Consider the following 25,414-nt stretch of genomic DNA (forward strand, 5'->3'; position numbering starts at 1 on the left):
TCTAGTGATTTCTCTCTCTGTGGTGGCTGAACTTACTCTTTTTACAGGTTTCCTTGAGGATGAGGGAGATTCTAATTGTCTTTTGAACATCGCTGGTTTTCTTCTTTTATACGGTACAAAATGATGCTTAGATTCAAGTTGCAGATTCTACTGTGGGACACCGAAAGCATTAGCCCAGGGCGGTGGGAGCCACCGGCTCGTACTCAAGTGAGGGAGGGGAGACGTGTGCTAGAGCTCATGGTCCATGACGGTCAAGCACAGAAGCACATGTTTATGTATGAGAGGAGTTCCAGAGAGACAGCTTTTACGATGAAAACACGGACATAGCAATACCACATTTACCATAGGCTTCCGTGAGGATTATTGAGGAGAGACCCTTACTAATCACACACTTGAAAAACGTTAGCTACAACTGAGACTTTCTGGGGGTGGCTTCTCCTTGATTTTTCCAGGTTTTAAGTAACTCCCTCTCTGTCATCTCCCTATCTCTGTTCTCTTTCTCTCTGCCATCTCTACGTCTCTCTCCAGTTAACTGGAGGCTAGATACGAGGGGCGAACTTAGGGCTTCTTTAATGAACCGTAATTGAACGATGTGCACGCATAGAGTCGTCCTATAATCCCATGGATATTTGATGCTGCTATACAGTAAAAATAGGAAGTCTGAATAAAAAAATACTCGAATAAGTATTTTCCATAAAGTAGAAATGCTGTTACTAAAGTTGTAAGTTTATTAAATCATAGGAGATTCACTTAGTAACACCCAGTTTTTTAGTTTCCTGAAACTTGTCTCAAAGTCCCCATTAAGTCTTCTGCCATTCAGGTATTTTGGAATGGATATTAACTCACTCCATTATGAGCATTCTTAAGCTCCCATAACTCCAGGTGAAATCCTTTTTACTAAATATATTTAATATTCAGTATACAAGTAGGCCCTACTCTTGAACGACAGCTGAAGACTTTCTGAGGATTCCGTGATTTCCTGAATAGTCTGCCTGATTAACCAGACTTTTAATAGCAATTTATGAATAATATAAAAAAATAGTGATTCTAAACAAAGGAGTTGTATGTGGCAGGAACACTGTTTTTTTGTTTGATTTTTTTTTCTTGTATGTACATGAGCAGATCATGTCACAAAATTTTCATGCAGTGTTCCACTAGATTGCTAACTTATTTACATGACTGTCAGGAATTAATTTCAAATGTTGATTTAATGCTGTGCATATGAGAAGTATGGAAATTTAAAGTCAGAAACATAAAAGAAAATTAGAATCCCATCTTTTCAAGAGGAATAAAAGGAAAATCACACTCCCAAGGAACAAATATACATCCACTGCCTGCCAGAAATCACCACAACTTGCTAGTACCTTTGTTAGGGTAAAGCATATTCAACTGAGCTCACCAGTGCTTCCAAAGCTTATAGAATAATTAAAACAAATAAATGCATCAGCACCCATATACTTATAATCAGCACTCACCATCAACTAAATAGCTACAAATTATCGATTTTTCTTTTTTTAGAAATGAGAGAACATATATTAAAACTCCCCAAGCCATATTTTAATAATATTGCTTTAAAAATTCATCTTAAATCAATTAATAAGAACTGCAATTTTAACAGAAACTCTCTAAAGGTAGAATTACTACCAAGAGAAAGGACAAACTCAAAACTTACTAATGTATTCAAAAGACTATTAAAAAAACTTTACAATTTAATTATTGGAAGATTATAGAACTGCTTCAGTGCTTCTGTACTGAGTAAGTAAGCTGTACGTGTGAGGAGTAATAAATGAAATTGTTAATTTTACTGTTTCTCTAGGGAGTAGCAGGGGAAGAGTGGGAGTTATGCTTTTTAGATCTCCAAATGGATCTTGGTTTATAAGCAATAATAAATCCTAAATATGTTGCTAATTAACTCCACTTCAAACCACTCCCTTTTTTTAGGGCTTAAAAGACACTTGACTCCTGGGATCACTCACCATTCATATTCTTAAAGATGTTCAGGATGGGGAGGATTTGCCGGTAATAGGGCACCAAAGCTTCACCCACCATCTCAGCGGACACAACCAGATGCTGGAGGACTTTAAGAGTGACGCAGATGACCTGTCGGTTTCGAAGGTTCAAGGCATCTTCAAAGTAGGACAAGGAACAAACCGAAAATAAGAAGCATTAATTCCTACGATGGTAAGGTGAAGTCGACTTGTAGAACACTTAACTGAACTGTATTAGGTTAGCTGGATGAACCTTTATTACTAGTTTTGAATGATGCCAGGTAGCCTTTAATGTTATAAATGAGATCTTGTTTGTTAATTATTTGTTCTTCCAGTTTGTGCCCATCCCTTACCAACCCTAAGAAAGCCGCTCGTCGTCCTTCACAGAAGATGCTGGTGATGGACAAGATCCGTTAGCGTCGCTGGGGTAAAAGGGCCCCATGAAGGCCGACAGATAAGTTTCCATGCAACAGTCCTTTCCAGTTAACAACCTATGTGATCCTTAAAACCATTACCACGAAACAAACATTTATTTGGGAAGGGAGAACTGGGTGTGGTGTGTGTGAGAAGAAACTACAGGCTATAACAAACAATGACAAGGTTCTTGGTAGAAGTGAACATGAAGCGACTATATTTAGACTCTCAAGAAAGCAGGAAAGAAAAGCAACAGTTTTAAAGCTCAGAACTTTAAAAGGAATCAACAGTAAATAAGAGACCCAAAGAATGCAAAATGGTTTTAAAGAACAATTCTAAATGCACAGTAACAAGCTACACTAGAGAGATTGGATGGAAACAGTAAGTAAACTGGTTGTCCCCCCACTTGCTGGGTCTGGAAGGTACCATTCGTTCCAGCGGGGAAAGCAGAGGACTAGGGACCAGAATGCTGGTAATTGGCTGTATGAACTTGCCAACTCCCCTACATGGTCTCAGTTTCCTCAATCATGGGAATGTATTATTTATTTTCTAAAATGACTAAAAGTTCCAAGACTTAAATAGAAGGGTTATATAAAGCATGTATCATAGAACGTCAGAGGTGGTGACAAACTGATGGCCCCAGACTATTCCAAAAGAAAGTCAAAGGCTCTTATTTGTAAGATGTTCCATCTTCTAAAGAAAAGATTGGCTATGATTAACCTATGTGTCATTTATGGAAGAACAAAAGGAGCCAGGCTACCAAAAGGGATGACGTCATGGTCAATATATGTGATGCAGTCCTGACATTATTTTTGAACTCTAGCTCACATTTCTAATAGCCAGGATCTTCTAGCACCTCAAATTCAGTGTGTTCCAAAGATAAGTTTCATCCATAAACTTTATATTTTTCCTATATTCCCCATATTAGCAATGACACAACCAGATCCCCAGCCTTCCAGGGTCAAAATGTTGAGTATCTCATATATCTATTGAATATTCTACTGAAAGTGAAAACCAGAATGGTTGTATGGGTACAGAATCGTGAGTGTATCAGTTGTTCATCATTGCATGGCTGACTGGCAATTGCAGCTCATTGCCACCTCCCAGCATCATGAGAGAATATTCTACCGCATATCACTAGCCCAGAAAGAAATTCACAATTCAAAGTTCAGTTTCTACTGAATGCATTTGGCTTTCACACCATCTTAAAGTTGAAAAATCCTAAATCAAACAATTTTAAGTTGAGAACCGTCTGTAAACACAAATGTGGTGAATGGAGATGGCTCAGCTTTAACTCCGGGAACCAATCTAAACATAACTCTGGAATTTCGATTGTATGATGGCTCGTTACCACAGCATTTAGACACACTGCAGGCCATACCCTATTCTGAAAACAACTAGAAATAGAAGGCTATAATTTACCCTAAAAGTTGTAGTAATAAGATTTTCAAAAGCAAAGTGCCAGGGGTAAGATAGAAAGGGCGAAGGGCAGGTATAGTATCTCACAGACAGTAGTGGGGGCTCTTTTTCTGGTTTTATCCAATCCAAAATGTTTTGTTTTTTCAGGTAGCCAAGTACTGAACCCTGCCTCCTGACCCAGCTCAGTTTAACAAATGAGGACTTGGGAACCAGCAGAAATGTTGCTATGAGGATTATGGGCAGTAAACACTCTTTCAAAAAGTCTACCAATGAAGTTAAACATGTTTAGGGTCCAGAACTGCATAAAGCTGTGTGACAGTTTATGCAGTAGTACCCATGAATAGTGAACAAATACTACAAGTTTGAAATATTCATAAGAAAGGGTATTTAAACAGCAAATCTAAAGGGGCATCCAGCCCAGTGGAGAGAGTAAAGAAGGCTCCTAGACACAGGGACAGACTCGAGGGATGAGTAGCGGTTATTTAGGTGAAGAGTATTCCAGGAGAGGGAACAGCATGCTAGAGGCTGTCTCCTCTTGGATAAAAAGAGTCCTCCTTCTGCAAGGTTGACTCCAGCTCATAGGGATAAAGTTCTACTTAGCAATGTGGGAACAAAACTCCAGATAGCATAGAAACAGTTTTCTAAATAGTTTTATCATTGTGTAGAGCCCATCTGACAATTGCAGGAAAGATTTTCATAGCCATAATGGCTGTAGAATATTGGCTTTCTCAGTTTTCTTCTTTTAGAATATGCATACCAATGCTTGCAATAAGCCTAGAATATGCTCATTTACTATCAATGTTAGAGTTCGCCATATAGAATATATTGATTAAGGAGTAAAGTTTTTGTATCTATGAGTAATAATAACATCAAACTTTTGTTGATTAGGTTTATGCCTGTCTGTATAGATAATTGATCACATGGAAATAAACAATCTCTCTCACCATGGATGGTAATAACAGCTATCAGGAAATAATTATTTCATTTTACTGCAACCTTGATTGAATTAACATGTTTGTGATAAGTGTTATTGGATTGACAATGACTGACAAGTAAGATGTGTAAACCATTACTCTTAATGGCATCTAAAATGGAACTCTGACTCTCCTAAATGACCAGGGAATAGATCTAAAACCTCTGTACTCACTGTGAAATAAAGCCAGGGTATGCACTATAAAAGCCGCTGAACTTCGTCCAAGAGGGATTTTTTTTTTATATTGCCCCTTTCCACTTCAGTTCCTTTATTTTTCTTCCTCATTCTTGAGGAATTAAGATATACCATTAAGTTGGAAGTCTTTTTGTTCTTACCATCCCAATGGAATTAAATAAAAAAGGGCTTTTTTTTTTGGAAACAAAATTCTTTTCCTTTGAAAAGGTATGTTAACAGATATAAAGAATATGATTCTGTAGCTTGAAAGAGCAGAAATGTGTTTATTCTTGTCTTGATAGGCCTGAAAGCTATTGTCAAGACATAAGTGAGGACTTTGAACTCAAGATTTAAGATTTTGAAAAGGGTCTGACATGAGATATCTACTGACATTATAGATCAGCCAGCGGAACCTTTCTATTCAGAAAAATTGGATTTCTATTGTACTGCTTACTTCCTTCAAGTATAATCAACAAGATAAAGCTTCCAGATATATAGAAATTGCTGAAGAATAAGGAAAAAAATAATTTAAAGTCAAAGTGATAAAACTTATTCATCTTAGATGGTTACAAGTTACATGTATGATTTTTCACAAACATAAAATCCATTATTGCTATAATTTTTGCAAAGTGTGAACATTTTCTACTATTAGATATGATTCACTACTGGGGAATCAGGAAAAATGGAAATATTTCTACTTCTTTTAAAACTGGAAACACCAAACAAAATGCAAAAGCAAACAATAAAGTCTAAAAAATATTTTTGACATATGCTATAAATGTTAATATCCTTGATATACAAATAGCTATCACAAACCAATAAGATTGAGTTTGCTAATTTAAAAATGGGCAAGGACATTATATGTCAATAATAAAAAAGAGTATAAAGTTAAAAACAATGGGCAAGGAATATGAATAGATAATATACAAATTAATAAAATAATTAATATTCCAGAATGTTCAGCTTCATTAGTAATCAAAATAATACTACTTTATAATTTTGAATATCATTTAACAAAAAGTTTTTGAAAATTTAATACTCAGTGTGGACACAGGTTTGGGAAAAGAGGCACTCTCATAGATACCGTTTTACGAACCATCACAATCTTTCTATAGCAATATAGTAGTCCCCCCCCACCCCTTATCCATGGGGGATATGTTCCATAACCCCCAGTAAATGCTTGTAATATCAGATAGTACCAAAGCCCACATAGGCCATGTTTTTTTTCTATACATATTATCATAAAGTTTAATTTATAAATTAGGTACGATAAGAAATTAGCAATTATAACTAATAGAGCAATTATGACAATATGCTGTAATAAAAGTTATATGAATGTGGTCTCTCTCCCTCTCTATCTTATTTACTGTACTCACCCTTCTTGTGGTGATGAGAGAGGACAAAATGCCTATGTGATGAGATAAAGTGAGAGGAATGATGTAGGAATTGTGACATAACATTAGGCTACTATTGACCTTCTGACATATGCCAGGAGGATCATCTACTTCTGGATTGCAGTTGACCATGGGAAACTGAAACCAAGGAAAGCAAAACCACGGATAAAAGTGTATGTGTGTGTGCTGAGGTGGGGGGGCACTACTGTATGTGTATAGTATTTGACCCAGCTATTTCGCTTCGTTTCTGGGCATTTAGTCTAAGGAAGTATGCATCTGTGCAGAAAGAGTAATAGGGAAGGATGTGATAGATAATATTTATAATTAGAAACAATCTAAATGTTCCAAAAACAAAGGATTAAGTAAAATCAGGTATACCTATATAATGGAAAACTACAAAGTTACCGAAGTCATCTAATAGAAAAATATTTTTTAAAAAAATAGGAAAATGTTTGTAAGACACAGGTGAGGAAAAAAGTAGGTTATAAAGCTATGATCTCATTTTGTAGAATAGAATGTAAACAGAAATTTATATACGCAGCCACTAACAGTAGAGACTATCTTTTCTGTAGGCATACGTACACATAAGATTCTATTCCATTAAAAAAAACATACTCTTTTATACTACTTAAAAAATATTCAGCATATTTACCAAAAATATTCTTCACGATGACTTCATATATTTTAATTTAGTGGAATGTAGAATGCTCTCCTTATGAGTTCTCAGTATTTTCTTGATTATTCTTAACCATTTATACTTTGAGACAAACTTTAAAATAATTTGGTGAGCTTAAAAAAATATGCTTGAGACAGATAAAAATTTTAATAAATTTAGAGAATATTTGGGGGGAAATTTACATCTTTACTACTAAATCTTTCCATTAGAAACATGTATCTCTTCAATTTTCCTTGTCGTCTTTAAGCTCCTCAGGAAAGCTTTATAGTATTTTTCATTTAGATTCTGCATAATTTGTTAGGTTTACTCAAAGGAATTTTATACTTTGATACTATTTGTCTAAGACCATTTTATCCCAATATGCATTCTAAAAATTCTTCATAACACATACATTAAAACATTATTTTTATATATTTATTTACTGGTGAACTTAATTCTTTTACTGGTTCTATTGTTTGAGTGAATTCAGTGGGGTTCTAAAAGTAATTATATTATCACAAACATTGCTAAATTGATCTTAACTTTCTAGTATTTATTGTTGGTCATATGTCAGAGACCAGAATTTCTAAAAGAAAATACAGTATTATAATGCTGAGAGTAGACATTTAAGACTTTGAATCATTCTCATTTATTTATCTTAAATGATTATTATTTTTATTGTATAAAATATGTATAAGATAAAATGTCATTTGACCATTTGCTAGTGTGCAATTCTGTGGCATGAATTACATTCACAAAATTATGCAACCATCACTACTACCTATTTCCAAAGCTTTTTCATGACCCAAAACAGCCCCTAGTAACCTCTCATCTACTTGCTTGCTATCTCCAAGAATTTGCCTATTATAGAAATCTTAATGATGTATCTTAAGTCTTTTTTTAAAGTTAAAATATTTTATAAATATTTAAGATCGTTTGGCCTAACATATTAGTTGAATTGGATTGAAATGGACATAAATTTTGCTGGTCGAGAGGCACTAATCATGTAATTCATTAATTTACAGAATATATGAATTCACAATATGTTTTCAAACTAAATGTAGGTTTCAAAATTGTAGAAATTTTTCTCTTCCCAAACAGAATTCGACTGCTAAATAAATGTGATATGGCTGAGTTCTCATATTCTTGGGCAATTAATGCATCAGAGGATTAGCTCAGCTATTATGGGCATCTGGGAAACCTATGATAAAGGCTACAATTTTGTCTTTAATTCATTGTTTTCCAGTAAGTGTTATGTTAATAAAAGCATCAATTTTTCTCTCATCCCATACGGAAAGGAAAAACTGCCTTTATACAAAATGCAGATTCTCTTTCAAAGCTTTGTTATTAGAAGTAGTTAACTTTTATACTTTCTCAATTGACAAGAATATATTCTGACTTTAGGACCATAGAACACAACTTAGCCTTTGGTGAGTGTTTGGCTTTTCTTTCCCTTAAATACTTAGTTTTAAAGACTGATACATAATTATTAATTTTTTTAATAAATGAAAGTATTCATTATCAAAATGGTCTCAACAATAGAGTCCTTAGCATGATCGAGGTTATACTCACAACTTTGTAGACATAAAGAAACCTGAATGACAATGTAATCCCACACACTCCTCATGCTTGTTGTAGGCAAGGGTGGGCCTTTGCATGCTTTCATACATCCTGAACACCTCTAACATTAACAAAGAATAAACTTACCCATACTCTGCTTTGTCAGAAAGCAGTGCAGGGTTTGTCTCTTTGCACCTTGCTCCCCTGTCCCTAGACTGCTGGCTCAGTTCAGCCAGAAGGAGTGGGCCACAGATGCACTGATGACCCAAGCAAGGAGTCGGCCAGCCCTGACTCCATTCTCCAAATAAGACCAAATCATGATCTGCTGTAACAAGCAGGCACTTCTCTGAGAATTACGGTTACATTTCTTCCTCTGGTGGAGGAAGGTTTTCTAAATTTGCCCCAGCTTTAAGACAGTGGAAGTAGTCAACTATAAAGAAGGCTATGACACAAAGCCAGGCTTTTCACAAAACCAGGAAGCTGAGAGTTGTGGCACCACACAGAAGGTAGATGAACATCCACTTCCAAGGAGGAGCCCCCTCTTTGAAGAACTGCACACTGCTAAGTTTGGCATCAGTATGTGGTACAATTCTGGAATTGATTATTTAAGCAAGTTATTTGAGAACTCCCAAGAAAATAGTGGTGATTATTACCAGCCAGAGTGAGTTCTGTGGAGTGTCAGGCCAAGCTTACTTCATGTATTCTGATAAGTTTACTCATAAAAGAGATCAGAGACAGGCTATCAGCAAGGCATCTGGCAAGACCTCCCTTGTAGGCAAGGCACAGAAAGGGTTGAGTTAGGCTTTTTTTCCCTCCTGTGTGAGCAATTGAATCCAAGCAATATGCCTTGATGATTTGGTCCTACTGCAATACCACCAAGGTCTCTACTTGATCTAATCCATTTCCATCTAACATTTTTATTGTAACTTTGATGAGAGTTATAGAATCCAAATCTATTAATCTTTCAATGACCCCAAGTTAGGAAGTCTGCAGAGCTATGCACATGAAGGAACACCAAGAAGGTAAAAATGATAATTTGCTATTATTACCACCTTGACTTGGCACTGTGCTAAACATTCTACTCATGTGATTGGTTAATTCTTACATCATCTCTGGGCAGTAGGTTTTATAATCCCCTGGGAGAAATGACGTAATTCATTTGCCAAAACCACACAGCTAGTTAATGGCAGGCTGGGGTCTGGTTTGCATGAGCTCAAGCTCTGTGCTCAGGGTGGTTAGAACCTACCTCCTCCCAACATCTCACCAAGCCCTGGTAGAAATGGAGCCAGACTTGGAACATGTTCAGGAGAAATGTTCAGAGCTGGAGATGCAGACTCATCTCCTGAGCTCAAGGAGTTGGACTAATCTGCACAAAATGGTAAAGCCTGTGATAGAAGCAAGGGCCAGGTCCCTTTCCAGTGGCCACACTAATTCTCAAAAAGGACAGAGAGGTGTGGTCTTTAGCATTAGCTACTGAAAGATCACAAGATGGAGGTGACTTCCTGATAAAATGGATATTTTAAGCTATAAGATTCCAGATTCCATTTCCCTCCATAGATATGGGTTCTCATTTGGGAATCTGAATTGGTCGGTATAGGCTAGGTTTGCTGCAGCAATAGATTAACCCTATGGGCTCACTGGCTTCACACAGAAAAGGACCATTTCACATTCATGGTAGATATCTAATTCAGTTAACACGGGGTGAGGAGAAGACAGTAGGAGGACAGTGCATTGGCTCTGAAAAGCTTAGTTTGGAGGGAACACACACCTCTTCCATTCACAGCCCATTGGCAGAGTTAGTCCCATGCTTCCACAGAACTGCATAACAGAAATGCTGGGGAGCTGTTAGGTATTTGGTGCTCAGTAAATGTCTCTGACATAGAATTCATGTTATTTGGGGAAACTAACTTCTCCTTTCCCCTAACCAGTACTATGATTGCATGACCTAGGTTAATCCAGTCAGTGTGTTCCATCCGCTTGACCACAGTTCAAGGCTGGGGATGTGCCCCTAGGTGGTATAATAAATTCAGGGGCAATGACACTTTCGCTTTCTTACAGGTATACGTAAGTAAGTAAGCAAGCATGTAGTCCCTGGATCTACTTGGAACATTCAGAGGCCAAGAAAGGAGCCAGCTTTAAGATGATCTTGCATAAAACAAAGCAGAGAGTGACAGTGGTGAGCCACCAGATTAAACCATGCTTGAAATGAGACCCATCTCTGGATTGTTCAGTCATGTGAGTCATCAAGCAAACCTGACTGACAATTTGAATTTTTTTTTTGCATTTGATAATCAAAATAATCCTAATACACCCCTTTTCCATATTTTCAGAATTAGGTATTTTCTTTTTAAGTTAAACATCATGACTTTTTTATAGTTATTATTGCTTTAAAAATAATTTAACTGGACAATTTCAAGGTATATAAGTAAAACTATTAGATCATAAATAAAGAGTAATGCATTTCAGTTGTACTTGCTCCTTTCTAATTAAGTAGAATTCTCAAAACAATTTTTTATATTGTGATATGGATTCTCACGTTTTAGCCTTACTTGGTATATTTTTTCCATTGAGTATTCTTTAACAAGAATATCTTGCTTTTAAAAATGTTATTGCTACTTAAATGTTGAGTTTTCTTTAGCTGTGTCTGTGCCTGCTTATCCTTTATAGCTGGGTGACCTCAACTCATTAGAGCTCTCCTAATGAGGCCACTGTCTTATGTGCTATTTGTAGACCAGTGAGATTTCTGTAATTCTTGAGCAGCTGGAGTCAACTTGGCTCCTAGTAGACCGTCTCACAAATGTAGGTTTCTGCTTATAAACAAAAAGAATCACATGAGAGAATGTAAGATGAATAAACAAAAAATTACTCTGACCACTGACATAATTTCTCTTGTAAATAGAAAGCATTATGTCATTATATTCTTTATTTGCTCTTTGAGATTAGGGATTCTTACGAAATAGTTTTTGTATGATATACATTATAGTGGCAAGCCCAAATGGCCATTTCACACTTTTGACTATGACGCCTATACAGATTTTCATATGGATGGCAGTTATGCACCTGATCAAATTAATTTTGTTAAGTATTTTGATGAATTGATGATGTACTAGTAAGCCCATTAGATGACGTTGGGAATATATTACTTACTAAGATTATGTTCTAAGTGACACAACAAAGGAAGATATAAAATTCTGTGGGGGAGGGAAAGTGGAATGGGGAGAAGGCTGGAGTTTAGGATAAGCAGGGAGAGAAGAAAGAGAAGAGGCTTCAAAGAACAATTCCTATTTGAGCTGAGCTTTGAAGGTCCCTTACCATTGAGACCCTGGGGGATGTAAGAGAGGGCATTCTTAAAAGAAAGCAAAGGTACAGAATTAGAAAAGAAATTTTATAGCACATTTAGTTTGGCTATAGCTAACAGGGCACACAAAGGGAAATACAGTTGACCTTTGAACAACACTAACTGCAAGGGTCTACTTATATGCAGATTTTTTCGATAAATACAGTACTATATTTTCTCTTCCTTATGATTTTCTTAATAACATTTTTCCCTAGCTTACTTTATTATAAGAATATAAAATCCTTACAGCATACAAAATATGTGTTAATCGAGGGTTTATGCTATCAGTAAGACTTCCAGTCAACAGTAGACTCTTAGTAGTTAAGTTTTGAGGGAGTCAAAGCTTATACCCAGATTTTCAACTATGCAGGGGGTTGGTGCCTCTAAACTGTGCATTGTTCAAGGGTCAACTATAATAAGAGATAAGGTCAAAAACAATTTGCAGCCAGATATTTAAAAAGAATCCTTGAAGGTCATGCCAAAGAATTTAAAGTAGGCTGAAAGTAGAGGGGAGTCTGTCCTTGAAAGAGGGAAATGTATCAGTTAAGATTTGTGAATTGAAAGCTTTGTGCTTCTAATAGCTAAGGTATGTGGCCTGGGGCACAAGATAGTAGCAGGAATACTGGCTTGAGATGTCAAAGGTGAGACTTTTGGGATGGCACAGCAGGTAGAAATTTAATGTGTGTGTGTGTGGGGTAATCCTGGAGGAAAGAGCCCCAAAGAGCAGGTAAACTAAAAACCTGCATGATAGCCCAGCTTTAGCTAACCCCTAAGAGTTATACACATGCAAGTGATCCCAGCGGGCCCAGATGATGAGCCAGAGCTGGGAGACGGAAGAACTCTGATTGCTGTCTACCACAAGGAGACAAAGTTTGAAGTTTATGTTGAACAGGTTAACTGTCAGAATAAGTACTCTTCCGAAGAATATAACAGAACCCAGAGACTTTAAAATATCTTATTCATAATGTTCATGGTATGATTATAATTTCTGGCCTGCTGAGGTTGGATGGGCCCTGGACTAGATTGGGCCAATGAGTAATGAATAGAAATGAAATATGTTACTTCCAGGATGGAGCACTTCATCTCCCAGAAAGAGATCCTTTGGGACTCTTGTTTCCTCTGGTGATGTCAGCAGTGACATCCACCAGGCTACGCCCCTAAGCATTTGCTGTGAACAAGCCCCCTGCCAACCTGAAATTGGCACTTAGCACATGTAAGAAACAGACTTTCATTCTAAGTCACTTACTGTTTTAAGCTTTTGATTTTGGAGATTGGTTGTTATTTCAACATAACCTAGCCTGTTCTGATTGATAAAATTCCCATTGTACTAAGGAGAATTTTCTTCTAGTCTTAGTTTGTTTTAAAAACCCAAATAGGGGGTGCCTGGGTGGCTCAGTTGGTTAAGCATCTGCCTTCAGTTCAGGTCATGATTTCAGGGTCCTGGGATCGAGTCCCACGTCAGGCTTCCTGTTCAGTGAGGAGCCTGCTTCTCCCATTCACTCTCCCTCTGTGCTCTCCCTCTCTTTCTCAAATAAATAAATAAAATCTTAAAAAAACATAAATAGGTATTGGCTTTTATCAAATGCATTTTGCCATCATAATACACTAATGTAAATTGCATTAACTGATTTTTATAATGTTAAGCCACTCTTATGTTCCTGTAATAAAACCAACTTTGGCATGAGATACCATAATTTTTATATATTGATGATTTGGTTCTCTCGTAATTTTGTTTAGAAATTTTTCATTGATGCTCATGGATGAGATTGTCCTAGAAGATTCCTTCTTGTAATGTGTTATAATGAACTTGTTGCTATCAAGGCTATGCTAGCTTCATAAAATGAGTTGGCATGTCATATAATATTAATAATAATATTATTCCCATTTTATAGACCAAGCAACAGTATCACATGGAGTAAAGCAACTTGCCCTAGGTTCAATGGCTACTAAATGGTACAGCCAGTTCAAAGCTGGCTGGTCTGATTCCGTAGTTTATGCTCTTAGCCCGTATATTGTCCTGTTGATCTGCATGTAGGATTAAGAGTCTTAAGAGCTAGCAAAAAAAAAGTTCACTGCTACAAAATGAATAAAGAATGTAATTAGGTAAGAAGCAAAAACCTCTAACCAAACACCAGACGCTGCAAAACCGTTAATAAACATTCAAAGAGAGATAGGAGCCTGAACATAATGGATTTATAAAGAAGAAAAAATACTATTAAGAAGCAATAATCAGAATAAAAGTAAATTATGGTAACTAACACAATACTCAATGAAAGTTTTGGAAGATGATGTTAAGGAAATTTCCCAGGAAGTAGAACTAAGCAGAATCAAGAAATCTGAGCAAAAAGATAAAGATATTGGAGAATCAACCTATAAGATAATTTTATATGTATAACTTCTATAATTATAATTTATATAATTTAATATTTATATATAATAATTTTATATATATTGTTTATATATGCAGGAATTATAGACAGAATTAGAGAATCAACTAATTGATTCTCTAAGGGACCTTCAAAGCTCAGCTCAAGTAGGAATTGTTCCTTTAAAATTTTATATGTAAAATTTTATATATATACAAAAGTAATTTTATATATAATTTATATAATTTATATAATTTTATATATAATTTATACATAATATATATTTACATATATACAATAATTTTATATATAATTTTTATATATGCAGGAATCACAGAGAAATAAAATAGAGGGAGAACATTATTACAGAAAGAATACATGAATGGTTTCTAGTGTTGAAAGACCTTTCTCTCTAAATTGAAATTTCCCAGTACAATGAAGAAACACACAGCTGCATCAAAGCATATTGACCTGAAATTTCACATCACCAGAAATAAAGAGAACATCCAGAAAGCTTTCAGAGATTGGGAGAAACAGGCCACAGGCAAATGGCCAAAAACTCCAGTAGCATCAAGATGTCCAAAGCAAGGTAATAACTTGGGAGACAAGACCTCAAAATTCTAAATGAACATTATTTTCAACATAGCCAAACTAATAATCAAGTGTGATGGAAGGATTTCCAGACAAGGATTAAAACTAAACTTTTCATGTACTTACAGGAAACTACTAGGAAATGTGCACTATAAAAATGATGAGGAAAACAAGACAAACAGTTAAGGAAAAAGACAGTAAACCTGAGAGAGGAATTAACAATAGTGTTGGGTCATTGGGACCAGACTGGAACAGAAAGATGGAGAGTGGAAGGACCCAAGTCTCCAGAAAAAGAAAGAAAATTGATAGGTAGCCTGATGTTCTGAACATTTGAAAAACATTCATTTGCTAGATCTTAAAATATTTGAAAAATAGTAAGTATATACAAATCAAACAAACTAAATGAGACAATTATCAGTGCTAAGCAAAACAAGTTGTCTAAGGAAAGAAATGTAATCATAGTAGATGTGTGACTTGCAGTGAATAGGACTGATGTGATCACAATAGTAAACAATTGATTATTAATTTGACCAAAATTGTGATATAACTATATTGTAAGGATGGAGGGGGGAAGAAGATAAGTTTGTGAAAGAGAGATAAATTTTTAAAAATTGAGATATAAGTGACATATAACATTATATTAGCTTCAGGTGTACAATGTAATGGTTTGATTAGTATAAATTAGAAAATGATCACTACAATAAGCCTAGTAAACATCTGTCACCACATGTAGTTACAAAAAATTTTCTTGTGATGAGTGCTTTTAATATCTACTGTCTTAGCAATTTTTAAACATCAACACAGTATTATTAACTATAGTCAACATGATGTACATTACATCCCCATGACTTATTTTATATGTTTTTATTATTTTATATATTTATATTTATTTTATTTATTTTATAACTGGAAGTGTGTACCTTTTGACCTTCACCCATTTCTCCCACTCCCAACACCCGACCTCTGGCAACCACCAATGTCATCTCTGTATGTACGAACTCGTTTTTTGTTTTGTTTTGCTTTAATTTCTTGAGATGCCACATAAGAGATCATATGGTTTTTGTATTTCCCTGATTTCACTTAGCATAATGCCCTTGAGGTCCATCCATGTTGTCAAAAATGGTAGATTTCCCCATTTTTTATGGCTGAGTAATATTCCATCATAGCTATACACCACAATTTCTTTATCCATTCATTCATCAATGGACACTTAGGTTATTTCTATATCTGGCAATTATAAATAATGTTGCAGTGAACCTGCGGGTTGAATTAGTGTTTTTGTTTTCTTCAGATAAATACCCAGAAGTGTAATTGCTAGATCATTATGTTAGTTCTTTTTTACCTTTTTTGAGGAAACTCCATACCTTTTTCCATAGTGGCTGCACCAGTCTGCATTCCCACTAACAGTGTACAAGGGTTCCCTTCTCACTACATCTTTGCCAACAAGTTATTTCTTGTGTTTTTGATAACAGCCATTCTAACAGGTGTGAGGCCATACTGTGGTTTTGATTTGCATTTTCCTGACAGTGATGTCAAGCATCTTTTCAGGCCTATTGGCCATCTGTATGTCTTCTTTGGAAAAGTGTCTATTCAAATCCTCTGCTCATTTATATTATTTTATTTTTTTATTAACATAATGTATTATTTGTTTCAGGGGTACAGGTCTGTGATTCATCAGTCTTACACAATTCACAGCACTCACCATAGCACATACCCTCCCCAATGTCCATCACCCAGCCACCCCATCCTTCCCAACCCCCTCCACTCCAGCAACCCTCAGTCTGCTCATTTTTCAAATTGGATCTTTTTTTTTTGTTGTTATTGAGTTGTATGAGTTCTTTATGTATTTTGGATATTAACCCCTTATCAGATACATGATTTGCAAATATTTTCTCCCATTTGGTAGGTTGCTTTTTCATTTTGTTTATGGTTTCCTTTGCTGTGCAGAAGCTTTTAGTTTGATATAGTCCCACTTGTTTATTTTTGCTTTTGTTGTGAGAGCTAAATTTTGATCATTACTTGGTAACTGGCAGTCTCCACCAAAACCATATGGTTGGGAACAAACAGTGGGAACAACCTCTCAAAGTTCCCAAACCAAGACTTTTTTCTTGTGATTAGTGATCATTTCTCCCATTTATCTGTAATCATAACCAATTATTTGGGTTTCCTTTTGTCATCTTACTGGGTTTGTTTTTGTTTTTTGTTTTTTTACATTCTACCTTGGCTTTTTTTTTTAAGTTATTGCCTAACTTAATATTTCATTTTTCTTTCCCTACTACTTCATATGATGACCATCTATTTTAACCCACTAATGGTTACTTTTTAAGGCCTAAAAACTTATCATATTTTTCTAATTATTCACAGCATGAAAGAAGCAACATCTCTTGATACCCTAAATGTAAGATAGAAGATGATCATTCATCTGTTTCTATCAGCTCATTCCCTACCTTGTTCTCATTCCCAGCATCTTGTGGGAGGATCTGGGGTGTCAAGTGTCATCTTGGCCTTGGTCAGCTTTGCCTTGACCTTGCAGCAGCAGCAGAGCATCAACTGGGGGCTTCTTAGAAATCCAGTCCCCAGATCCATCTCACAGCTGCTGTGTGGGACCTGCATTTCACCAAGCGATTCATATGCACTTGCAGGTGATTCATACACACGCTGAAGTTTGGGACATGGTGCGTTAGAGGCAGGCTGTCCACTTGGATTGGTAAAGACTGTAGATCTTGGAGCTGAAGGTCAGGCAGTGGAAGAAGAACCAGCATCATACTGTCTCAGGGTCAAGAGGTTTACTCTTCTTCCACAGGCAGAAAAAAACACTAATTTAAGTAGCTGTTTGTTGTTTTAAACATGATGCCATGGTTTTTCCGAGAACCAAGGCTTATACCAATTACATCTTTACCTAGAATATTTTTATCGATATAAATTGATCCTCTATACCTGTGAAATTTTTTACATTAAATTCTACCTTTCTACAATTAAAATAACTTCCTTTTTTCTCTTTCATCCCAATATATCATTTATTTTTAAACTAGTCAAGTATTATTTAGTTTTATATACAGTTTTTTTTTTTCCACAAACCAATCTGAAAGTTAATTTTCAGGTTAAAGCTAATTTATTTGATTTCATGTTTTTCACCTTATTTTATGCTTTTGACACTTAGCACCTCTTTGCTGTCTGTTCAGCTTTTGTCATTTTAACATGTAGGTTCTGTTTTAACTACTTAGATCTTTTCCATGATTTTGAAGGCTTATACCCAATTTCCTCGGATTTTTAGACACATTACTCCAAAATAATTACTTGAGATTTCATGCAGTTTTGGAACTCTTTTCCATCAACTATTTAAACTTAACTCTAGATTTAGTGGCTTTTAATGTTAACTGCTTTTCACACTATGACATCCTCATTTTGGGGTCCTTAACTTGGCTTTACCTCCTGAGAGTTGGAGCATATTCTCAGTAGCTACTTGTATAAGACAGGTGGACATTTTACTTATGAGTCTTTTTTTTAACAAGTGTTCATGCAGTTTGTTATGTACGTCAGGTCTTCTACTCATGTGCATGGGATGAAACATACCCAAGGTGGTTATCTTCCAGTGCTCATTGTTGTCTGGAATTTACTGTTGGTAAAATTCTTAACCCTGGTTACTTTTATTTCTTTGTGCATAGCATTCCGTCCCCCGACCCCTGTGGGTTTCTGCCTCTGTCTCCTAGATGCTATATCTTCCTGAGTCCTGAGTTTCTATGGGTTTCTTCTGGCTCCTGAACTAAATGTTGTTGAGGTATTCTTTTCCTTTCATTGTTCGAGATATTTCCTTCCTTGTGTGTAGGAGCCTTTTATGAATGGCCCCATGCGGCGGTGTTAGCGTGATTGCTCTTATTGCTACTGAAGACAGAGATTCCCAAACCCAGTGCTTGTGGTTGCTCTTGGCGTCTTTGTCCTCCTGGCCATTACTGGAATCCCTATCTGAGTTTAATATGTAGAGTTTCTAGAGGCTCCTTCCTGGTATTGCTCTGCTGGATTTCGATGCATGTGTGTTTTCCTAACCGGATGGAGTAAATGGAAACCTACATCCCATAGTCCAGAAGGCTGAGAGGGTTCCTCTCATCCTTGCCCTATAAAGTTCTGCTGTTGCTGTCAGCAATCAGTGTTCCATTGTCAACCCTGACTCCTTTATACCAGTATTTTTTGAAGTTTCTGACCCAGGATAACCCAAGAAGGCGGAAATCAAAAAGTGGGAGGAAAGGGAAGCAACTATAACTGTGCCATAAAGCAACACAAATAGAATGAAGTATGAGATGCACACTTTTCTGGTTATTACTGAATGACCTCACTTGGGGTCTTGAAACAAAGAGAAGGAGAAAGAAAAAGTGTCTTCTTACCTGCTTTCCTATTAGAAAGCCTAGAGATACTGAATGTGTGATCAGCCTTGTAATTAGCTGAAGTCAACCCCAGATTCTAGAGGTAAATAGGCAGCTTAGTCCAGTTCTTATCCTTGTAGGGAGTTTATGTATTTTGCTTTACTGGTATAGATATTAGTTAGAATTCGAGGAAAACTATTCAAAAACTGCTAGCTGGTGATGGTAAGGTTAATTTTTGCCCTTGGAGAGAGTCAAAATTATACTAATAGTACAGCTTGAAAAATCAGGTACACACGCCTGTTACATGTTATGCCAATTATGTGCATCAGCCTGCTTCCAGATCAATTAGCCTCAATCCAGAATTCACCTGAAAAGATTTAGTTTACGCACGTTATATTTTTTACACTGTGCTGGAACTGTGCAGGATCTTGCATAATCAGTATTCCTTCCTGAGAAAAATTTGACTTTAGTGATGTAAGTAGATTGAGGAGCAAACCAAGTTAGATTCAGGATCAGTATATAATAGTGGAAGCCCAGGAAGGAAAGCAATGATATCTACCAAAATAAATTCTCATTGCCTTTGGAATCTTGAATTATCAAATTCATATATAGTTAATTTTACCTGACAAAACATGTTTACTGAATTCTTAATAATGTTTTCACTTGTGAGCAAATCACCTCTAGTACGTATGTACTGTAAATTTTGTCCTTAGAACACATCACTTCTCTTAACTCATTTAAATATCTTTAAAATACAGATCAAATAAAGTTGAAAATCAATTCACCTTGGTCTGCAATGCTCTACTTTGGTTTGTTTTAACTGTAAACAGTATAATCAAAATATTACTTAGAAACTCTCTTTCCACCTTTCAGTGTTTTCAATGGATATGAGTGAAAAAGTCCTGAGAAGACAGTGATCCTAACAAGAACAGATTCTTCTAAAGAAAAGAACAGACTTCTGGATGTTGCTGCTATTCTGCTGGGTGCAGGAGGCAAAGGATCATGTCCTCTAAAGATAGTTCCTGGGGAGAATGTTCTGGGTCTTTTTATTGGTCAATAAAACTTGTAGGGCATTCTCTATAAAATGTAGCATTTCAGCTAGAATTTAACATATTCAAAAATTGTGAACTGTTAGAATAAATCACATCTGGAAAGGATTTTACTGTCACTCAGTATTATATGTCCTTCCTGAAGTACTTCAAAGATCAGCCCTTCACTCAGCTGATGCATGAGGGGAGAGGAAGCTGCTTTAAAGTGTCCCTTCTCTTCCCATGTTACTTTTCACAGAAGGTAGGCTGTCCTTTTGCTTGGGTTTACTTCTATGTCTTGGTAGAAACCTGGAGTGGTCAGTTATAGATCTCTTACAAAAAAAATCTCAAAAACATGAGAGCAAGTTTCAGAGCTGATTTAGTTTAAACAGTGACAGCAGAATGGCCAAAAATCTAGAATTCTAATGATACTTAATTCAAATCAGTAAAAAGGTCACCATAGATAAGATGAAATAATCCAGGTGTAGGAAATGACCCAATGTTGAACTAAAACTAGAACTAAATAGTTCTTGCTTTGGTCAAAGCACATGGCAAGAACAGCTCTCAGACAGTGAGGGTGGGGTTCCCCCAGATCCTAGGAGACACAGGTGTCTGGTCAGTCATGCCAGGAAGTGGTTCACCCTGGACTAGGGAGTGAGGCAGAACTTGTGGTGGGGGAAGAGGCCAAATGCCTAGGGCAGTTGGGAAAGGGTGGGATGTCCCTGCCCAGGAGGTGCTCAGCCCCACCTCTCTGCTTTCCAGCTGCAGCAGCAGTATGGATGGGCAACTCTGGTGCGCACAGAGCCTGGGGTGTGATGGTGGGTGGTGAGGGCCTAGGCCTGGCCATTCCCAACCTGTGGAGAAGCCGGCCATCCCCTCCTGGACCCTTGTCCCCAGATGATGGCTCTATTATAAGGGTCAGCAGCAGCTGTAGAGCAAGATGAGGAGGCTGGACCCAGAGCAACACAAGCAACAGAGCTTGTTCGGGAGTCATTATAGACCGTCTTATTGGCAAATGAAAATCTCAGAAACACTTTGGGAGGGGGCTGCTTTCAGACAACTAGTCCAAAGAGATTCATGCCTGAAGAACCTGGCCATAGAAATAAAGCATTTCATCCTATAAACAAAGAAATAAAGTCAATGACAGGGTTACTCTAGAATTTCCCCAGGTAACCTATCATAGATAAAAAAAAAATTTCAAACATTTGGTAACATTAATTCTTCTCTATTCAATTTTTTTCGTAAAATTGTGAATCCTATTACCTAAAAGATCCTAAACATAATTGGGTTTATATGGTAATTTAAAAATTAGGGATGTCATTTGAAAAGAACTTGGAAGTTGGTGGCGTAGAATACAAAGACACTTTACTTCTGCATGTATAAATTAATGTTAATGCTTGTGTTATTACTGGGAAGCATTTTAAATTAGTATAAAGCCTGTGCAATTGGTTTACGTGGTGAAGCTTCAGTGCAGTAACAATGGGATAGAGTAGATTTGGGATGTCTGGCCCCGTAAGTCAACCTATAAAATTCCCGCAAAACCTGGGGATAGCCTCAGTCTGTTGTGTTTTATTGCTTAATTAGCGAGTTGTCAAAAAGCAGCACCTTCTAAGCTGAATGATGCTTTTTCACCTGTTCACTTACTTTTTATCGGGATAATGAGCTGTGGAATGACAGGAAGAATCTTGTTCCCCCCGTGTTCCAGCATGTCGTGGATTCCTTGCCGAGCAAAAAACTCGTAGGGAAATGTCATTTCACAGAGCCCATCAAAAAACAGGGGCAGATAATGATGGTAATCCAGCTTCTCAATTTCTACCTGAAAGGAGAGAGAAGAAATGCCATGTGAAGACAACAATGGGGCAAAGCATGGCTGGATCAGCTATGAGGCTGTCACTGACTTAGGAGGAGCACGTTCTTCAGGACTTTGGGAAAACTTTATTAAGCAACTCATCTAACGACCTGAAGTACATCAGCATGTCTTTATTCCATTAGCAATGGGGTCACAGTCATTGACCTTCACATTTTAACAGAATGGAATAATAAATAATAAATAATCAACATTGATATTTGTTTTGCAGTCCTTTGGTTAGTATTTTACCATTTGGCACAAATGTAATATTGAAAAGCATTCAAGAAGTCCACCGTATGTATGTTGAAAAGACATATGTAAGAACAGAATGAAAAAAAGAAAAAACAGTTGAAGAGAGATTAGCATATGAATTTCCAACAGGAATCTAATAGGGATGGCACACCAGTATATTCTTGTGAAATGTATCTTTTGGGGACCTAGCAAGTATGAGAGTGAGGGATAAAACAGGATTGTGTGAATGTTCCCTGGATCCTGCAGGATAAGGAGAATGTTGATGCTCTCAAGTCACCTCAAAAAAAATAAAAATATCCCAATCTCTCTTGGCTGCTCCATTGGGGAACAGAAATATATCACTTTTCCATTGCTATATCCTTCACCCTCAATAATGCCTCCATGACTTCTTGTCCTGATCTTCGTAAAAGCATCCAGCAGCAACAGCAAATGGAAACAAAACCTCTGGGGTTGAGAAAAGAGATGTGTTGAGCGCTGCAGGAGGTCTGTTCCAGCCTCTAGCCCAGGTCCTTCACTGTCTAGAGTATCCATGACCTGACTTGCTACCTGCAAGGTGACAGAAGTGATGGTGATATCATGAATGGAAAGAAGCCAACAGACTCAGACTGAGGACACAATCCATTTACAGAGCAAAGGATGCATGCAGCGTTTCCAGGGGGAGGTGCAAATTCCCCAGGTCTTCAAGTCCTTATGAATGCACCCAGCTTTGAATTACCACCTTATAATTAAATGAGGAGCCCATCAAGACCTCAGAGAAACTGCCTTTTACATTAGGAGGTTCTTATATCTTCTAGCTCTCTCTCAGCTTTTTGGAGTCTCTAGCCACATGGCTGCCTGTCCCCGGGGATGAGTAACTGGTAACACCCCTAGCACATCCCCAAATGTCTACTGTAGATTGAATCAAATGTCCTGCAGTTCCCCAAGAAGGAGGTCTGTCTCCAGTCTGCTCATGGACTACCCAGCCAACTAAGGAAGTAAACAGTCAAGAGTTGAATGTTTAGATGTCCTCTTGGAATTGGAGCTTGGAAAATGAGTCCCAGAGGGAGGAATACATGGACATCAATTTCATTTTATATTCCTTTTACATTCATAAAATTTACTTTGTTCATAGTAACATTTTATGGAATATATATCCAATGCCAGCCTTCAAGGATTATTGTGTATTTGAAGACATTTTAGAACACCATTTTGTACAACTGTTTTGTTCATTCCTCATGACAACTAAAAGGTATTGCTACATCATTCAGCTCCAAAACGTACAGTGTTACTATCAGTTTTACCTTGTTGCCTAACTTCATAATATAAATGTCATCTGTATTATATTTTTTCTATATTATTGATGTTTTTCTAATTCTTTTAGCCCACTGTCACATTTGTACATATGTGTCCTATAAATAGCAAATTATTAAATTTTGTATTTTAATGTGATCTAGGACTTTTTAATACTTTCAGTCACTCACATTTATCACAATGTCTATTTTGACTTCTGTCATCTTATTTTTTGGCCCCTGGTTGTGTTTTACATTTACTTTTTCCTTTCTATTTTGCAGTTTTGTTTTTTTTTTTAACGTAGATCACTTTTTTGGGGGGGCAGTGATTTGAAAAATAAGAAAGCCTATTTAAATATTTTATTGCTGCTATCTCATGTCTTTCTCAAACATTTAAAAATGAATTTAGGTCACTTGGAGAAGCAAATTAAAAATCTCCTACTAAGACGGCTGACATGCCATTTTTTTCCTTGGAATTCCATTGATTTGTTTCTTTGTGTGGTTTGGGGAAACAATACTAAGAACATCCACAACAGCAGCAGTAAAGAAATGCCATGTTTATGATACCAGACACTATTGTAAATACTTAGGTGTATTAGTTCATTTCATTCCTCATGACAACTCTAAAAGGTGGGTGTTATGAGTATCTCCATTCTCCATATGGAGAAACTGAGGCACTAAGAGGTTCAATAACTTGCCTAAGGTCTCCAGCTAGAGGGAGGCATTGCTGGGATCTGAACCCAAGCTGTCTGGCTGCAGGATGTGATACTGTCTCTCAGGCTATGTTGTTAGGCACATAGAGGTTCAGCCTTATTATAATCTCCTGGTGACTGTTCCATTTAACCTCATGTCTCCATCCCTGTTATCATTAGTAATGCAGGGTGTCCTAGTCTACTCAAATACCAACATTGTTTTCTACAACTTTGCATACTCTACAAATAAAATGCTATGTCTTCCCCATTAGGACTACAGTGATTATTTACATTTCATGAATTTTATGAGTATTTTAACAATCAGAATGGCTTGCTTGTTGGTGCTTCTATTCACCCTCATTTCACTACAAATCATTTAGGGATTAATTTGCTATTGTTTATTTTTAAAACTTTAGAAGGAAAAGTTTCTGGTTTTCATAGCATCATCAAAAACAAACATTAATGTATGTCCATAAGTAATATATTGATCATAACACAAGGTCTTTTTTCAAAAATCTAGATATTGAGAATAATTCAAGATTAAAACTAAAATTTAAAGAAAAGTAAGGAGATCCCTTATTTGTCTTTGTGCATGTATTTGTCACATGGTGACGATTATCCTTTAGAATTCTTCTAAATCGGGCGCCTGGGTGGCTCAGTTTGTTAAGCAACTGCCTTCGGCTCAGGTCATGATCCTGGAGTCCTGGGATCGAGTCCCGCGTCAGGCTCCCTGCTCAGCGGGGAGTCTGCTTCTCCCTCTGACCCTCTTCCCTCTCGTGCTATCTCTCATTCTCTCTCTCTCTCAAATAAATAAATAAAATCTTAAAAAAAAAAAAGAATTCTTCTAAATCAATGTGGTTTTTTTTTGTTCATTTAGACTTACAAAAGGTCATTTTTGCTGTTTATTCAGCAATAAACTTCAGTTATATAAATCATTTTGCTCTTAGGATAACTTGTTTTAATGACATATTACACTTTATATTTCTTTAGTATTACTATAAAAATAGTTTTCAAACTTTTGTAAAATTTGGGAAACTTTCTTTGAAGTTTATGCGAGAAATCCAGAATTAAAAGAAATCTCTTTGAAGTAGGACAC

The 25,414-nt window shown here is 36.5% G+C and overlaps 1 protein-coding gene and 1 long non-coding RNA gene across 7 annotated transcripts in view; one reads left to right on the forward strand and one right to left on the reverse strand.

The window, feature by feature from the left end:
• Positions 1-25,414, reverse strand: part of PACRG (parkin coregulated) — a 512,890-nt gene that overhangs the window by 194,527 nt on the left and 292,949 nt on the right. For 3 of the 4 annotated variants that reach the window (XM_027600838.1, XM_027600840.2, XM_027600839.1), the window contains exons 3-4: positions 21,902-22,073; positions 1,977-2,126 (exon numbers count right to left, since the gene is read on the reverse strand). In XM_027600838.1, coding sequence (XP_027456639.1) covers positions 1,977-2,126; positions 21,902-22,073 — 322 coding nt within the window. The remainder of the gene's footprint in view (positions 1-1,976; positions 2,127-21,901; positions 22,074-25,414) is intronic. The other variant, XM_027600841.1, reaches the window with a different exon arrangement.
• Positions 6,460-20,375, forward strand: LOC113926202. 3 transcript variants are annotated; one of them, XR_003521227.1, is made up of 5 exons: positions 6,460-6,535; positions 10,636-10,812; positions 14,609-14,869; positions 15,000-15,245; positions 20,103-20,375. It is a non-coding gene; the product is annotated as an uncharacterized LOC113926202 (long non-coding RNA). The 3 variants fall into 3 exon arrangements; XR_003521226.1 differs by having other exon boundaries at positions 15,000-15,180; XR_003521225.1 differs by lacking the exon at positions 15,000-15,245.

The sequence above is a fragment of the Zalophus californianus genome, chromosome 7, assembly GCF_009762305.2.
Source record: "Zalophus californianus isolate mZalCal1 chromosome 7, mZalCal1.pri.v2, whole genome shotgun sequence".
In the NCBI taxonomy this organism is placed as follows: Eukaryota; Metazoa; Chordata; class Mammalia; order Carnivora; family Otariidae; genus Zalophus; species Zalophus californianus.